This window comes from Euprymna scolopes, chromosome 8 (genome assembly GCF_053919585.1).
Source record: "Euprymna scolopes isolate OS-2025 chromosome 8, ASM5391958v1, whole genome shotgun sequence".
In the NCBI taxonomy this organism is placed as follows: Eukaryota; Metazoa; Mollusca; class Cephalopoda; order Sepiida; family Sepiolidae; genus Euprymna; species Euprymna scolopes.
In genome coordinates this window covers 141,696,512-141,710,925 of record NC_136489.1, presented here as the reverse complement: position 1 = coordinate 141,710,925, position 14,414 = coordinate 141,696,512, and the positions used below count along the sequence as shown (strand labels likewise).

General features: G+C 39.0%; 1 protein-coding gene across 1 annotated transcript; it reads left to right on the top strand.

Annotated features, from left to right (window-relative positions):
* Window positions 1-11,657: 11,657 nt before the first annotated feature.
* On the top strand, window positions 11,658-13,196 carry LOC145283982 (uncharacterized). Its single transcript, XM_080133079.1, has one exon. The coding sequence runs from the start codon at window positions 11,658-11,660 to the stop codon at window positions 13,194-13,196; it is 1,539 nt and encodes a 512-aa protein (XP_079989205.1).
* The last annotated feature ends 1,218 nt before the right edge of the window (window positions 13,197-14,414 follow it).

The window sequence follows — 14,414 nt, the reverse complement described above, 5'->3', positions numbered from 1 at the left end:
TGGTGTTGAGAGGCGTGTGCGCTCCAACACCATCCCCACCTCCTCCCCCAATGTAAGCAGAAAGCAGTAAAATTTCAAAATGTTAAAATGTATTCTAATTGGTAAATGTCAGTGCGTTACTTATGGAAAAACGATTAATTAAACTGCTGAAGCACCACACAAGTTCTATAATTGAATCCCCCTCCTGCAAAAAAACAAAAAGAATGAAAAACATAAAAATCTTTGGTGCTTATGTTTTTGTAAACCGCATGAAAAACTACATAAGACAAAAAAAAAAATCCCCCCCAAAAGTATTGTAATGTATTTTTTAAAAATTTTGTTTTAGACAATTTTTTCTTCGACTTTTAAATTGTCTGCCAATGAAAAAAAAAAATTTTTTTTAAATTCTGTTCTGAAAAAAAAAGTCTTTCCGACATTACCTTGGAGTGCTTTTTTTCTTTTTCGTATAAGTTTAAATGTTCCACAAAAGATTTGTATGCCATGTGAAAAGGCAGTTTTCTACGTGAAGGCACATTCAACAACACTCGTTTATGTTACCGCGCACTCGCACGTAGCATAAACGGAAGTTGTAAGATGGCGGAAAGTAGTTCGTGGGTTCAGGGGTTAATACCATGCAAACAGTAAATTTGCCCCGGGTTTGATTATCAGTTTCGTTGTCTGTGACCTTGATTACCCCTAAAAAACAAATTAGAGTGGTCGGTGTTCTGTTGTAGCGTATCCCTATATTTACCTTTTATTTAAAAAATTAATTCAGTTTTAACACTTTTTGTATTCACGAAACAACAAAAGGTATTTGCGCAGTATGCGGACGGCGGCCATCTTTTCTTGGTGCATTTCACTAAACTATAGTGAGCCGTTTAGACCTATCAAACTTGATTTGTCTGCATCAAACACACAGACACAGAACAAGCTGTGTGCAGTAGCACACGCACATGCAGGCATCACACGGCTTCCGGTGACTTTTGACATTAGGCTTCCGTCCCCTTCTCTTTCTCTTTTTCGCTTGACACCAAGCCGTGCACACGTATAAACCACGCGCTTCATAAGCATGCACTCGGAGGGCGACAACAGAAACATGAGGTAGGCTTGCATATTTTTCATATAAACATTGTTACCTTAAGATGCTTACACATAGAGCTAATACAATATGAACAATCCAAGACAATTAAGCTATATATCGCTCGTGTAAAGTATGAACTATAACCTCTATTTATGCACATTTCCACAGAGGTCAACATGTACAAGCCACAATCACACGTCCATATGTGACTACCCAATTTTTGCACTGATGTATGAACTTTATTTTGTTTTACATAAACAATGTAATTTTATATATATACTGGTATAATGGTTTTCTTTATTGTTAAGTCGTGAACATGCATTATATAGCCTCGCAACAAAACTTTCGTCAGGTTGAGCTTTTCGGTCAAAAAACATTTAAATTATTAATTTGTGGTGTACCCTTCAAAATTGGTTTAATTAAAAAAATGTTTCATTGAAATCATTTCTTTGTTCCAAAAAAAAAAAAAAAAAGCTATTTTACTAAACTAAATCCAATGTTGTTTTTATTACAAAATTGTTTTATCAAAATTATATTTTCTTACGCAGACTTTTAAATAAATGTTTGGCACTTCACGGGGAAAGTAAACGAGGTTTAATTTAATGGCTACTCCCTGAGGTTTCTTGGTCAATGTCAAGTTTCTTTCCAACTCCTCAAAAAACTTGAAAATGACGACTTTTAAACGTTTCCGGTGGTGGTGAAAACGAATATCAGATTTAAATTTGGGGCAGATAAGTAGTTTTCATGATATGAAGAAATTACTTTTTGAAAAAGTGGGGGATCACTTTCTTATATAAATTTAACGTAAAATGAGCACCCACTTTCTAACCACCTAGTAATTTCTTCATATAAGACAAATTTAACTGATATTCGTTTTTAGCACCCCCGAAAACCAGCGCCGTTTTTTTTTTTTTTTTTTTTTTTTTTTTTTACTAAAGAGATTCATTCAATTTTTCATCAGTTAGGACGCTAAATGCTGTCAGTAAGCTTACACGAGCGGTTTACAAAAATATACTTTTGTTTTTCGTTCATTTTTATTTTTACTATTATTATTTTATTTTTTTTAGGTGGGTATTCAATTATAGAACTTGTATAGTTTTAATAGATGTTTCTGTAGTTTAATTAACCGTTTTTCCATAAATAACGTGCCATTAACCATTAAAGCAGAAAAATTGTTTAATATTTCACAAAAATTCTGTTTACATTAGGGGGCGGGTGGTGTTGTGGCGGCCGTGGTCACCACAACACCACCCGCCCCCTAATGTAAACAGAATTTTTGTGGAATATTAAACTGCAGAAGCACCTGTTAACAACTATACAAGTTCTATAATGAAAAAAGAATGAAAAACAAAACTTACTGACAGCATAATTATGAGATTAAAAAAATGAACGAATCTCTTAGTAAAAAAAAAACAACGCTGATTATAGGAAACTAAAAGGTACTTGTACAGTTTAGTGAAGACATTAAAAAATGAAAATATCGAAAAACGGTTATATTGTACGTATCTGTTTTGGACTGAAGTTCTCCAAAAAAAAAAATTCATTTAATTTGATTGAGTAGTTTTTATTTTACAGCAGAAAAACACGTTTTTATGAGAGCGCGTCATAACGAAATTTGTTGTAAATGCCAAAGGGAGATAACTGCAGTTAAAGCGCTGACACTCCCTCCCCATCTTTATTACTAGCTTTTCTTCCTAAAAATCGAACCTTTTGCTCGGTATCATAACAAATTGTTTCTTCGCTGTAAAATAAAAACTACTTGATGAAATTAAGTGAATTTTTTTTTCAGAGAACTTCAGACTATAACGAGTACATACAGTCAGAGTTGGAGTCAGAGTCGGAAGAAGTTGGAGGTTTTAGCTGGAGTTGGAATCGGATTTCTAAGAGTACAAGGAGTCAGAGTCAGAGTCAGAATTTTTTATCCGACCCCGACTCCAATGAATTTATTTTTTTACATGGTTTTTCTGTTTGGTTTTGCCAGTTTTTTTTATTACATTTTCTGTTTTTATTTTATTATTACATTTTCTGTTTTTATTTTATTATTACATTTTCTGTTTTTATTTTATTATTACATTTTCTGTTTTTATTTTATTATTACATTTTCTGTTTTTATTTTATTATTACATTTTCTGTTTTTATTTTATTATTACATTTTCTGTTTTTATTTTATTATTACATTTTCTGTTTTTATTTTATTATTACATTTTCTGTTTTTATTTTATTATTACATTTTCTGTTTTTATTTTATTATTACATTTTCACTTCAAACAAAGCACATTGCCACTTTGATGTATGGGGGCTACTATCAGGGACCTAAGTTTCAGGGGTACTATGTAGGGAGTTTAGCAGCAAGGTGTCTGTTTACATTCACTTGAACTTCTGCATGTCAGTACAGTTGGGGAAGCAGGAACCTGGAAGAGAATTCCAAAGTCTAGAAGAAGCTATTAGAGTAGAAGGCTTTCTTACATATGGGGATCTCTACTGTATGGGGGTGGCACTTCGCTGAGACAGGAGCTGAATCTTAGATAACAGTTCAGAACCTATCAGGTTGGCGCCTCTCTTTTGAACAATGTCCAGGAGCGAAAGACTAGTAGAAGATGCACCAGTCCAAATATGACATCAGTACTCGATACATGGGCGAATGGTGAAAGAAGTTATTAAAGTAAAAGGCTTTCTTACATCTTGGAATCTCTACTGTGTGGGGGTGGCACTTCGCTGCTTGTCGGGTTTGTCAGGGGTATTATCATTGAGGGGGTACAAGAGCTTGTAGTTCGTCAGAGCATCCACCATTAAAATACTTGTAAAACAAGCAGACAGATGCAACATTTCGTCAATGGGACAGGGGCTGAAGCTTAGATGACAATTCAGGACCTATCAGGTTGGTGACTCTCTTTTGAACACTGTCCAGGAGCGAGAGACTAGGAGCAGATGCACCGGCCCAAATGTGACACCAGTACTCAATACATGGGCGAATGGTGGCTTTGTAGAGGTACAGGATACTTTCAGGCATAAGTAACATTCTAGCACGGTAGAGAGAGCCCACCTTCTTTGCAGCAGCCTTGGCAATGATCTCAATGTATTTATTCCAACTCATGTTCCCTGTGAACGTTAAGCCGAGGAGTTTAAACGAAGCACTTTTATGTAATGCATCTTTAGCCATAACTATTGGTGGTTGGTAAGGTTTCATGTAATTATTAAAGGAAACGAGCTTTGTCTTGGCAGCTTTGAATGTTACCATCCATTTCTGACCCCATTCCACTACAGACTGAAGGTCTTCCTCTAGGGTTTCCATCATTGCCTTAGATATGTGCTCATTAGATTTCCCCACGTGCCTGCTATAGAGCATGGTGTCATCAGCAAATATATCCATGTCAGAGACAATCATATCAGGTAAGGATTGATCCCTGTGTAACACCAAAGAGTGGCCACATCAGATCAGTAGGGTCGATGTGACGTTTTTTGTGTTAAATGTAATATTCAATCCCGGGCGAACGCCGGTTACAGAAAAAAAAATAATTTTTTTTTTTTTAGTTAATATTTTTATGCGTCAAAATCTTGTTGTTGAAATACCATACGGTCGGGGGATAAAAATAGAAATCGCATGCTAAACTTCAAAGCGAAAGATTACTTAAAACATTTTTTAACCAAAATACGCTCGTGTTTGAACTAAATGAGCCAACACAATAATATTCCGAAACAGAGATTTGAAATGTCGGTCGGCTTGAAATGTGGTGTTTGACAGGTGAAATGTCGGATCGTTTTTGATCTGAGAAACACACACACACACACACACGAAACAGATCGGGCCTGATAAAAGAATTAATGATGTCAGCCCAAGGTTCGACATGAATTGTTTTTTTAATATGTATTATCTGAGAAACTTCAGAATGATAATATGTTTTGGGCGTAAATAGAATATTTGGGGGAAATACTCAACCTGCCGATGCACAAAGGACTTCAAAAGCAAGCCAGTGTTTATTTCCAATTTATGACTTATCTAAAAATGTCATTTGGCAAATTGTTTTGGGCGCTAAGGGGAATTCTGACATGTAAAGAATATTTTTTTTTTTTTTAAATCACACGGATGTTTTTACCAAACAAATAATTCAAAGAGGAAAGGAGATCAAACGGATATTTTTAAATAGATGAAATCTGGTGATCTATTACAAGCTAAAAATAATATTTCCTCTGATTATCAGTTGATAATATGAAAAAAACCATTATCGAGAAGGCGGGGTCAGGCAAGTTGGGGAGGAGTCAATTTGATTTTGGAAATTGGGGGCGGAAAAATAATACCTGCCACAAGCCAAATTGACCAATGAGAAGGAATCAGGTGGATTGTTATCAATCAATTTGATTGGTCGAAGACGAACGTAGGCGTTGTCATTATTCAAGGGTTTTACTATATAAGATCTGTAAAACTCGATTTAATCAGATAGAAGAAGAGAGAAGACAGAGAGAGATCTTTGGAGAGACAGAGATAAAGGTCTCGGTAGAGGAATCCAGCCACCCAACTTCTCTCTCCCCCTCGCTGGTCGCCAGGGAGCTCAATTTGCAACTTAATAGAATTCAGAGGACCTAGGAAGAGACCAGCCAGAACACCTTAACGATAATTACAACGGTCCGCGACTCTGACCGAGTATTTCAACAACAAGAAGCTCATTCACAAATCTAATTGCTTGCTTCCATTTAATCTTCAATTGTACATACGTCTGTAGATAATCATTTATGAATTTCCTAAATACATTATATATTAACCAACCTCCGAAGTTTGTTTGCTGATGTGCTGTTGTCCCATGTAACTTTATTTCTTTTACTTGCCACTTCTGACCCCGTTCCCGTCAACGAACACCCAGTCAACAGGACGACCAACTAGACGATCAAGAAGAACAGGCCTTGAGGACCGTGCAACCGAGAAGAGTCCTCCAACGCCTTGATGAGAACTCACTGGGTGACGCGTCGTACCAACGGTTGGCAGACCTGGTTGCCCAGTCGACATAATTAATTACCCGGTGACTAGAATAGTCATAATTGGGCATCGACCCAGGGTTAAGATCATAACTGTACCGACCAGGTTGCAGATCATAACTGGGCCGCGATCAGAGGTTTAAGGTCGTATAAGGTCACGTGTAAGGTCACACCTGAGGTACACCTGCATTTATATTATATTGTTTGGATGTACGCCCAACCTGGATTCTTCTCTGATTTAAGAAGGATTTAATTATGTTAAGTATTCGTCCAGTAATACCAGAGATTTTATTTTCATGAGAAGACCACCATGCCATACCCTGTCAAAAGCCTTAGATATATATAGGGCTACTGCCCTCCCCTTCCCCTGCCTTATCCAGTGCTTGGTATATACATCAGAGATTACAGTTAGAATATCTGCAGTAGAACAGGCTTGCCTAAATCCATATTGATGGTCAAACAGAAGTTTAGCAGTTGTAAGGTGGTGGACTAGAGCTTGATTAATTAAAGACTCAAATATTTTGGCGAAAAACAGGAGAAGGTTAATTGGACAATAATTTAATGGGTCAGTTCGTTCACTAGAGATTTTGTAAACTGGCACCACAGAAGTAGCATTCTAGCTGTCAGGAAAGCAAGATTCGTTAAGACATTTCTTAAAGAGTTTAGAGAGAACTGGAGCAACCTCAGCAGAGCATTTTTTAATAGCATAGCCGGTATGAGATCAGATCCACATGCTTTTGAGGTGTCTAGGTTTTTTATGATATCATGAACTTGAGAAGGAGTGATTTTCAGATCATCAAGTGTGGTTTCTGTCCGCAAAGGAAAATCAGCGAGGGAAGTGTTTGCTGGGTCCAAGGTTGAGTTTGAGGAAAATAATGGGCAAACGTGTTAGCTTTTCAGTTGCTGTGTAAACAACCTCATGATTGTTGAATAGTGGGAGAATTATTGATTGCCCATTATTTACTACACTATTGTATATTTTCCAGAAATCATGAGTTCCTAATTTCTGCACTTCAGTGCATTTCCTGGTGGTTTCAGTATATTCACTCTTAGCTGTTGCTACTTCTTTCTTACAATTACTTCTAGCTTCTATATACTTTGTCTGATTGTACAGGACATATGCTGGATAAATCTACGGTACGCATATTGCCTCTGAGCAATGGCAGCTGCACAAGTAAAAGTAAACTATTGGGGAGAGTTTGCTATAGAACATCCATGTAGGAACATGTAATCTCATTTGGCACTATTCTGCAGGAAGAGAAAAGCTATTTCCCCATGGGGCGTCTCTGATATGATGTCTAATGGGATCCAAGTCAGCCTTATTTTAGTATGTTGTCATTTTGAGCAATGGCTCTTCAACTTGGGGTCGAGAGTTTAGAGTGATTCTATCATTATCACAACATAATCAGCATTCCTAAGTGGGCAATCAGCATTTGTTACACAATCCTCAGGATCTCTTGTCAGAAATAGATTCAGAAGTGAGGCTTGCTAGTCCTGGCGATCTGGAAGACGGGTGGGGAATGTTGTCTGTGTCAAGGAATGGGATAAAGCAAAGTTATGGATAGCTGTGTCAGTGAAGTTAGAGAAGCCAAGCAAATTTCTGTGGCGGGCGTTAGAGTCACTAAATACATGTATTTGGGCACTAGTGTTAACAGAGAGTGCTACATCTATGCTGTCAGAGACATGATTGATTATAGTACAGTCCTGAGTTGACGGAGAGCAATAAAGAAAATACAGGTAGCTAACGCTATGTTGTAAATTTAGTTTAAAGCACATAAAGTCCTGGTCACCTGATTCTAGTTTAGCTTCCCAAGACATGGGGAGGGTGTTACAAATATAAACTCCAAGTCCGTTGCTGTTAGTTCTTACGATAAAGTGTAAGATAACCAGACATGTTAAAGATGTTAGAGGGGATGGAGGAGTGCAAGTTAGTTTCACTTAGTGCTAAGATATCCGGGGAGTTTGCTAGGAGAAATGATTCTACATCATCTAAGTTAGTTCTAAGTCCTCGCATATGTGTAAATGCCAGCCTCAAGGGAGGAGGTGTGAGTGTGTGTCTGATTTGAACATTTTTGGGGGATTGAGCTGTTATTTTATATATTTTGTAGTTTCAGATCTAGATTGAGGTGCTTGGCAAAACGGATGTGCATAGCCACCATCATGCAACACAAGTAGACCATCAGCCGGCTCCTCATCCACAGAAATGTGGACTCGGGAATGCCCACCAGAGATGAGTGAAGGGTGTCTTTCCATGCACGACATGGCACTATGAACATCCCGATATTATACAACTGATGATAGAACAGCCGCTCTAAGCGCTATTAAAGAGTTAGGGCACCTGGACTGTCAGTTGAGAAACAGCAATTAGCAACTGTCAAACTGGTACCCTCAAACCTATTCAACAGGAGTGTCCCAGTCCAATCATGTTAGCATATATGTTAAATAAGCATCTCCAAGATGCTCAGGTATAGGGGAAGGGAATGAGGCAAATGTAGGGGACGGCATTCAATGCCCTAGACAGGAAACAAGGCTAAGCACTGGGAATCTCTAATGAGTCCTTGTGGCCGCACATCTGCTCCTGGCTAATAGGCAAAGAAGGAGTATGGAGTCTTGATAGGCAGAGCCTATCTACTCCTTAAGCTGTTTAGGTTTGCAAACTGGTGATTTGATCAAGTCACCAGCTCCAGGAATGAGAAGGCCTCCCTCTCCTATTTTGTGACTATGAGGTCAGGGCACAGGTTTACAAATCGAAGTTTTCTTTATCCTAGATTGATGATGTAACCAGATCTACTGGTCCATCAGCACTGAGAGGGTTTTCCCTGCACCCGATTTCAAAGCCAGGTATTTCTATGCGGGAGCATAGAAATAGGATTGATAGAGTTAGTATCAAAGAATTAGTATCTGCTTTCATGTTACAATCCTCAGAATAGGATTTAAAATTGGTTACATTTTTAAAGGAGGTATGTATGAATGTGGGGTGTAGATTAAAAGTTAATATCTACTAGGGTTAAGAAAAGATCAAATGTGGTTTGTGGATTAGTGACTAATTGGAAAATTATAGTATAAGGGTTAGGGTGCATTTCGAAATGTGCTTTAGGTGTTAGTTTTCAAGTAAAGACAATCACCAGTACTTTATCCCATCTAATGTAAAAAAGATGTAGTTGCTAGTTGATATAGATCACTTATAATCTGGGCACAAACTGTGGCTATTAGTTATCTATTTTTAGATATTCTATAGAGTATAAATATAGGTTAAGCTAATGCACCCATTAGCAATAGAAATCTATTGATGTTTAGTATTTATCGATTTTGAAAAGGTCAATGTACTAAAGTTTAGGATCGGAAGCTAAACCCTCCTCTAAAAGTACGTGCAAAGTATGTGATTTTATATCAGCTTGGGGAGAAGAGCAATTGTTTTTTTGTCAAGTTTGAACAGGAGAGATGATATAACTTACAAGAATACAGCATTAATATACAATATAGATATACAGTGATTTGGGGAGGATTTAAGTATATAAGGATTTTTAATGTTTATCATGCAAAACAGACAGGAAGGTGTCTTGGAGGCAAAGCATTATCCCTTTAAAGCAGATATTTAGAAATAATATTTGTGCAAGTTATTTTGACATACATCAGTAACAATATTTTTGACGTACAGTAACAATATACATGTGGCCAGTATAGGTCTTATATTAAAACTTAGTCATAGAATGAGAAATTATGATTTCCAAAAAGAGGGAAGCAGTATAAGTAAATAAGAGCAAGAAAACAGGTTTAGTGAATTAGCAACAACTTAATTGCTTCATAAGCAGTGGTTTGCACAATTTAGCAGTTTTTGTATGGTTTTGCTTTTATTTTTGGAGATATCTCATATTTGGTACTGTAATGCTTCCACTTCATCAAGATATTTCAGTCTGTCGGATATCTGCAAATCCTGTCTGGGCAACTGTTTTCGTTTTGGTTGTGATGTCACACAGGATCAATGAAAATTCTGTCTTTGAGTGGGATCACATTAGATAACAATCGGATTATAATCTGAAAGTTATCCAGTTATGAATCAAAGAGAATTTGGGAATTGGATTAGTTCGGGATTAATCCAGAATTACAATCTTATCTCTCCCACCCAAAAATTCAACAGGCATAAATCAGTAAGAAGCAACCCATGGCACTATAGCCCGTTATAATTTTTTTCCTTGTTTTTACATAGGAGTCACTACTTATGAAGGCCCAAAGGTCACTCGAGGATAATGTTAATGAGTGTACACAAGTCAATAATCGTTAGTAGTGGAAATTTGGTAAATTGGATTACTTAAGGGGAACGGCTCATGAAGAATTTGTTTATGTTGGACTTGAATATGATCAACATATAGTCAGCTGGAAAGCAGGACAACGGAAGAGAGTTCTACAGGTGGGCAATTCTAAGAAAGAAGCTTTGTTCATGGAATCTGCATTTAGGATTAGGAACAGAAAAAGAGTGGGGGAAATTATTGATAGTTGTTTCAACTAGACGAGTGTTTTTCATGAAAGGTTGTCAAGGGGGGATCATAGATTGGAGCTCAGACAGGCACATGCCATGAAAATAGTGACAGAATAAAGAGAGGCTTGTAACGTCTTTTCTGTGGGAAAGAGGTTGCAGGGAAGAGAAAAGGGCACCCCCACCAGGTTGCGAAATCTATTTTGAACTTTGCTGCAGCATAATAAGAGTTTTCCATCAGCTCCTGCCCAGATGTGGCAACAGTACTCCATCTGTGGATGTACCTGGCTCTTACTTAGGTAGAGAATTGCATTAGCAGTGAGATATCTACTGGGGCGCTTAAAAGGATCCCACCATTTTTCCAGCCCAAAAGCTTGTCAAAACATGGAGCCTTCCCAAGACGAGATCCATTCATTTCAATTGATGCCAGATAAGAGATCAGATCGTTGATGATATGAAGATAGAAGCTTGGTTTTAGATGCACTAAAATTAACCAGCCACTTCTTTCTCCATTGCACCACATGCTCCAGATCAGAAGAGGGGGAGAATCAGAGAGAACTTTGTCATTTACGGCCTTTGATGTGTTGACATAGATGGTAATGTCATCAGCATAAATGTCTGGTCTAAGGATGTGATTTGGAAGATCATTGATGTAAATCAGTAAGAATGTTGGGCCCAAGATGGACCCTGAGTGACTCCAGCATTAATACTATGAGCTTTTGATTTCTGCCCATCAACCACTACTCTTATGAAACTATCAGAGAGAAATGGTTTTATAATTGAGAAAACATTTCCAGCTATACCATAACTGGAGATCTTGTGAAGAAGGCCTTTATGCCATATCTGTAATGTCTTTACCAAATAAAGGGAGACCACCGCAGGTGTCACAGGAGTTACGGCCCCTGGCGACATCCGGGGTAGTAGTCAGTCTGATATCCACCGAGCACGATATTCCTCGTTCGTTTTCTCTCTCTCGTCAATCTCCGTCCATCCTACAACCTCACTATGGTAATAACCGATATCTAGCAAGTATCGGTTACTTACCATAAGGATTATCACATTGGCGACGAGGATAGAGTAATTTACAAAAATAGACATAAGAAAACACGAAAAAAAAACCCAACAACAAACAGTCACACGTGTTGCAAAACAAACATGGCTGCCCTACCTCACTACCCGGAATTCGACTGCGAGTCAGAAGCCAAAGCAGCAAGATGGACAAAATACATTAGCAGATTGAGGAACTATTTTATCGCCCACGACATAGAGAGCGATAAAAGACAAAAAGCAATTTTGCTAACGTTTGTTGGTGAGGCGATGAACGACCTCATTGACGAATTACCAGCCGAACAGACCACACCAGGAAAAAACGAAACCCACTTCGACAAACTCGTCTCGGCTGTACAGGCTCATTTCAACCCTCAAAATAACACGGAATACAACCGATTTGTATTCCGTAACATCAAACAAACCACGCCGAATGTAGAGGACTTCTACCGGAAATTGAAAGAAGCAGCAGCTACATGTCACTTTGCAGACGCAAACGCTGAGATAAAGTCTCAACTGATAACAGGCTGTTCATCAGAAAAAGTCCGGCAAAAGGGTTTAATAAATTCTAACATGTCACTACACGACTTGATAAATTATGCCAGGACGACGGAAACAATAACAGCGCACCTACAACAAATGCGCTTAGAGGACACGACAATACAAACTACTACTGCAGTAGTAAACAAAGTCACGTACGGACAGCGACAGACACGTGACTGTCCCCGGCAAATTCAGTGCAGGAATTGCAACGGAAAATATCCACATGAACGAGGACCAACGTCTTGCCCAGCATTCCAGAGCCAATGCACTTATTGCCGGAGATGGGGGCACTTTGCCTTTGTCTGTTTTAGAAAAATGAACGACAAGGACAGACAACGTAGAACAAATCGTCCTCCACGTCCACAAGTCCAAACCAGCCGCCGACCGGTGAACTGCATCGAGGACAACCAGCAGGACTCAACCAGCGGCAGTGACACAGAATATGTGTTTCATACAGGTAAGATGAAAAACCTTCCCTGTTTTGATATATCTTTTGGCAATAGCCACCAAACGTTCAATGTGTTAGCCGACTCAGGAGCCACTATCAACATTTTGTCTGAAGCAGATTTCAAGTGTTTAAAACCGACACCATGTCTCCAACCGACAAAAACTGTGATATCTGGATTTGGGGTCAAGCAAACTACTCCAGTTCTAGGCCAATTTAGGACCCTCCTAGAGTTTGGGGGCATCTCCTGCCAAGCTAACATACATGTAATAAAAAGCCCAGAAAAACCTATCATTGGCTGGGAAACATGTGAAAAGCTTAAACTTTTATCAGCAAAAAAGCTCCCAGTTAACCACATCAGCAACTCTGACACACAAATCCCGCAGACAACTCTTAAGCTTTTGGAGGACTATGCAGACCTATTCAATGGCTTAGGTAAACTTAAAGAGAAAAAAGTCCATCTGCACATAGATGAAAATATACCACCCATCGCTCAGAGATACCGCAGAGTCCCCTTTCATGTAAGGAAGGACATAGAAGAGCTAATACAGAAAGACGAGAAACTGGGGGTGATTGAAAAAGCGGAAGGACCAACCCCGTGGGTATCCCCTATTGTGGTGGTACCTAAGAAAGACCAAAGTAAAATCAGTTTGCATTGATATGAGAGCGGCAAACAAAGCTATCAAAAGGGAACGTCACCCTACCCCCACACTTGATGAGCTGAAGGCCATTCTATCAGGAGCCAGTGTCTTTAGCAAGTTAGACCTCAATCAGGGCTACAACCAGTTGGAACTAGCTGAAGAATCCCGATACATTACCACGTTCGCAACACACCTGGGCCTATATAGATACGAAAGACTATTTTTCAGTGTCAACTCTGCCAGCGAAATATTTCAGGAAGAGATTAGCCAGGCACTCGCAGGGATTGAGGGAGCCATCAACATCAGTGATGACATTCTTTGCTTTGGATTGGACCAGCAAGACCACGACGGAAATCTCCAGAAAGTATTTCAACGACTACGCGAAAAAGGGGTTAACACTGAATAGCAGCAAATGTGAATACAACAAGAGGTCATTGGAATTCCTCCAACACACATTCAGTAATGAAGGCATCAGCCCAAGTAACCATAAAATAAAAACAATCCTCGAATTACCAGACCCCCAAAACGCATCAGAAGTCAGAAGTTTGTTGGGGATGACCAACTTTTGCGGTGCACAATTCATTCCAGACTACGCAACCCTGACTCATGAACTGCGTCAGCTAACAAAAAAAAAACACTCAGTGGTCCTGGACTGAGCACCACACTGAATGTTTAAAAAACCTCAAGGAGGCTTTGAGTAAAGCATGCTCACTTGCCTACTTCGACCCTAACAAACATACTGAGATATATACCGATGCCAGTGTTGTAGGCATATCTGCTGTACTATCACAAGACGGGCGGGTAGTACAATTTGCAAGCCGAGCACTATCCACAGTTGAACAAAGATACTCTCAAACAGAGCGGGAGGCCCTCGCCATCACGTGGGTATGTGAACACTTTCACATATATATCTTTGGGGCCCCATTCACGGTTCACACAGATCATAAGCCCTTAACATCGATCTTTAATAACACCCGCTCCCAACTATCTGCGCGCATTGAACGTTGGGTTTTGAGAACACAGCCATACAATATGACTGTCACATACCGACCAGGTCATGACAACCCAGCCGACTATCTCAGCCGCCATCCAGTACATCTACCACCAAGCAACAGGGAGCAGAAAATAGCGGAGGAGTATATAAACTATATTCTCTCAACGTCGACCCCCAAAGCAATGACAATTGATGAAGTTGCAATGGAAACTGCGAAAGACAAGACGCTCACTGCAGTCATT